The 4,461-nt window shown below is 34.1% G+C and overlaps 1 protein-coding gene across 1 annotated transcript; it reads left to right on the plus strand.

Annotated features, from left to right (window-relative positions):
• The first annotated feature begins 1,975 nt into the window (after nucleotides 1-1,975).
• Nucleotides 1,976-4,461, plus strand: Fs(2)ltopp43 (female sterile (2) ltoPP43). Its single transcript, XM_071792947.1, has 3 exons — nucleotides 1,976-2,261; nucleotides 3,037-3,321; nucleotides 3,889-4,461. Exons 1-3 carry the CDS (start codon nucleotides 2,109-2,111, stop codon nucleotides 4,321-4,323), a joined length of 873 nt encoding a protein of 290 aa, XP_071649048.1. The 5' UTR covers nucleotides 1,976-2,108; the 3' UTR covers nucleotides 4,324-4,461.

The raw sequence follows: 4,461 nt of genomic DNA on the forward strand, positions 1-4,461 counted from the left end.
CCTTAAAGAACATCCGGCTGAAACTTGTGCCAATCGATTCAGGATGTCAAGCACTTTGATAAAAAAATATGCTGCCACCCCCCACCTTGACAGGAACCATGGCAGCAACCCTTAAACGTGACATATTTCCGTACCGTACCTCCCTCACAAAACATCCAATTTTTTCTTTTTGGAAATGTAGCTCAAACATTCCTGAACATAAAAAAACAATGCTGCCATCGCTGGCCTTGACCAAAAATTTTTGTGCCACCTGTAAGTCGCGCGACTTTTAGCTGCCAATTTGTAACGGGTCAATACTTCCTTCACAGAACATACGATTTTTTTTTTTTTTTTTTTTTTAGAAATGTAGCTCGAACATTTCTAAACATAAAAAAACAATGCTGCCATCGCTGGCCTTGACCAAAAATTTTTGTGCCACCCTCATTGGAGAATAGTATAATATGGCCAATCCTAACCGATAGGGTATAGATGCGCCAATATAAGATGAAGAAGAAGAAGAAGAAGACAGGTGTAACAGTTTCGAGGATGCGCAGTCGTCATTTTTTTTTACCAATCAGAACTTTATCCAAGATGCCAAAAGCAATATGGCTCCTCCCATATTATTGAAAAGTACAGTTAAAGGTTATATTGTATGATATTAGATTATATTGTGTGATATTAGATATTCTATTTTTGCGGAGAAACTATGCCAACGTGCTGTATAAAAAATTGTAAGAATCGTAAGAATCATAATGAGACGAAAGGAATTAAGTATTTTATTTTTCCTAAAGAAACATCTATTTGTCAGCAATGGCTTAATGCCTGCCAAAGAAAAGAAACGGAAATGAAAGTTGATTCGAGTAAGTTAATGTAAAGAAAATGATAATTAAGTTAATGTTTTAACTTCCAACTCGATACAATGTTATTATTACAAGTGTTATACTATGATATAATATGCTTGCAGCAAGGATATGCGCAATCCATTTTGATGAAAATTGTTTGGTGCTTGAGAAGACAAAACCACGATTACAAAATAAACCAGCTAAAGAAGTATTAGGGTTAAAAGAGGGGATCTGTTCCAACATTAAATCTAGAAACAAAGCGAAAAGATATAATGTCGCAGAGCAAAGAAGACAACAAAAAAATTAAAGTACCGTGAGTATTTTAACATGTGTGTATCTATATATATAAATGTAGAAATAAATTAAGCAATAAGGAAAATGTACAAAATGTAAAATAAAAACATGTTCTGGAAGAATTGCATTCCTTTATTTATAATTGTTTTAATATAATATTACTCCTACACTTTCTTTTATATTACAATCAATTACACGTCTCTACAACTTAGAATGGTGCTCATAGTTCAATCTTAGATTTCAGATTACAGAAAAGCTTATCTTAAGATGCTGCAAAGACTATTTTATTATAGCATTTTATAATAAACTTAAGACGATTTTAAATATAACATTGTGTCAGGAATATTGTTCTTACAGTTTGCAATACGAGTAATCATTTCTATATACTTCCTTATTAATAACGTTTTCTAATTCCTTATTTGCAATATTTATTCTTCATTTACTTATTAATGTAGAAATTGTTTTTTTATCATTAGTATATTATGTATTATATTCTTTTTATTAATTTGTGAGGTTTCGTATTATATTTACAAATGTTTTATTTTTCTTTGCATTTTTGTCACAAACTGTGACTAAGGCTGCATTTAAATGTGGCGCCACATTTTGGATAAACATTGATTGGCTGTCGTATTCTCCGGCCGCCATTATGCGCAATGTTGGTTACACCTGTCTTCTGATGAAAAGATGGGCGCGTTCAGTAGAACAAACCGATCAGTAGCGATCGAACGTGATTGGCTTTTACTTTTAGACCGAGCAAATCAGCGTAGCGTGTTGATAAGACGATACTCAACAGTTTTGTCTACTGAACGCGGCCGATCAGGCCGATGATCTTCTCTTATATGTTCTGTGCACTGACCTCGCGTCCTCGCCAGACTGCCAGACTTTGTCGCAGTTTGTCGTGGTTTGTCGCTTGGTATTAATACATTAAACTGCGTCGCACCTTGATTAACGTATCTGGATTACTGTGGCTTGATATTATATTTTGCGTTGAAAATGGCCGCAATTTTACGTGTAAAACGTAAAAATACCGACGTTCCATTGGACACGCTGGTCATCGCGTGCAAACGTCCGAAAACTGAGGTCTCGCGTTCGGATACCCCAACTTTGGAGACTGTCGCTCAGTTTGCCGGCACACTCACAGATCCGGTGAGAATCTAATGATTTTTATCCTCATTAACACAATTAACCGCGACCCAACGATCGCAAATTTTCTCCTGTAGACGTATGTACTCCACTGGGAAAGAATAGGTTATCTTTTAGGTTAGGATAGTTGTAAGTTAATTGTGAGCAGGTAAAAAAAAAATAGAAATAAGGTCTATATTCAAGGTTTAATAGGTTTAATAAATTAAAAATTGAAGGAAATAAAATGGACTAATGAACTGAGCTAGTTATTGGTGTCAGTTATGTATTTTAATTTAAATAAAAATGAACAAAGGGTCTGTTTTCTATTGCTAAACTGGCTGCACTAGTTCAGAGTTTATCTCTTTTACTCCACATTGTAGGGAATTCAGCAGCAAAAAACAGACCCTAGGTTATCTTCAGTGATTCGACAATCAAGAACAATAGTTATCATAACAATAAGACGTTAGAATCATAAAGTCATAAAGTATGAGCGCAAGTTGGCATTTGTTGCAAAGGTTACAAATTCCAAGTTACAAATTATTGAAATAGTACAGCAGTTTGTGTACTTAACCATTGCAGCAAGTTCCAACTTGTGTTCATACTTTATAATTCTAACAACTTATTGTTATAATATATAGTTAAATTGTGAAGTAAAGAATTAGTAAAATAAGGATAAATTCTTAATCATATTATATGTTATATATGTTTAATCATATTTAATATGTTATATATGTTAATATTATTATAAACCGTATGAATAAGAAACTAATAAAAATTGAATGTTGAATATATTTTTCAGACTGAGGACGTCACGAAGCATGTGGCCAAAATTCTACCTAAAATAAAAGCAGAAAATTACCAAGCCGGTGTCAAAAGGCCATTCGACTATGACTATCCTGCAAATGTTTCTGGAAAGATACCCAAATGGACAGACGAGGACTCAACGACAGAAAGATACAAAGTTATCGATTGCCAGCATTCTCTGGATACGTCAAACGAGGAAGAGCTTAAGGATAAGTGGGTGACGCTCGTAGAAGTGGAGGATTGCTGGAGTATTTCCCGTCTAACAAGTCACACTGAAGCAGTAAGTTATGTAACAATCAATTTTTTGCATAAAAGAAACTCGCTCTCTGACGTGTAGGGGGAGTCCGGAAGACTTGACCATAGAGGAGAGTTGAACCACTTCAAATATCTCGTTCAAATTTTGAACAAAGAGCTCAATCCGAGCACGTTAAAACACGTTTGTCTCAATCACAGTCGAAACGCACTACCAAGCGTCATGTTGTCACGTGCTCGGATTGAGCTCTTTGTTCAAAATTTGAACGAGATATTTGGTTCAACTCTCCTCTATGGTCAAGTCTCCCAGACTCCCCCTACAATATATATGCTGTAGTAAAAAATTAGTTTCATATATTAAAAATAAATCGAGTATGGCGGACATAAATAAGGAATTATGCAAAAATGAAGTAGCCTTTCAAACAGAGAGGTAGAAAATAAAAGTAGACAATTTTTTACAATGTATGCACATGTACGAAATAAATTAAAAGTAGGAATACATGAAGTAAAATGTGAAATATTTGAAATATTTGAAGTGAAATGTGTGTATGTAGGTATATAAAACATATAAACAAATCTAAACGGTATGTTTCAGGATATTGCAGATTATGTGTATGATATATATTATGCGCAAACCTCTGACAACGTATTTGACATGTTTGACAGCAATAATATACTTGTGAAGCGGCCAGAATACGACTCAGATGTGGGTGTTGAAGACGAAGATGATTCCTCAGATTCCAATGCAGAATCACATTGGAAAAATGATTATCCTGATACAGATCCAGATCGTTCATCTCGCGATGATGATTCTGACGATAATTTCGACATATATAACGACGCTCACAAGTTATACTATTCTACACAGCATGAATTCAGCTATGGAAGAAGACAGGAATTGGAGAGTAACTCCGACAGTGATTTGTCAAATACTGAAAGTAACTCTTCAGATAAGGAAGAAAGATCGTCGAATGAAAAAATATCAGATATTGAAGAAATATCAGACAATGAAGGGGTGAAAGATATATAAATACATTGTCAATAAATTATAAAAACGCGTGATTATAAAACACTTATATGTTGAATAGCATATTTTAGTTTCTTTAATCTTCGCGTTTCTCTTTGTAAAAAAAAAGTGAATTATAAATGGCATAAAGTTTTATTTGTA

This window comes from Temnothorax longispinosus, chromosome 11, assembly GCF_030848805.1.
Source record: "Temnothorax longispinosus isolate EJ_2023e chromosome 11, Tlon_JGU_v1, whole genome shotgun sequence".
In the NCBI taxonomy this organism is placed as follows: Eukaryota; Metazoa; Arthropoda; class Insecta; order Hymenoptera; family Formicidae; genus Temnothorax; species Temnothorax longispinosus.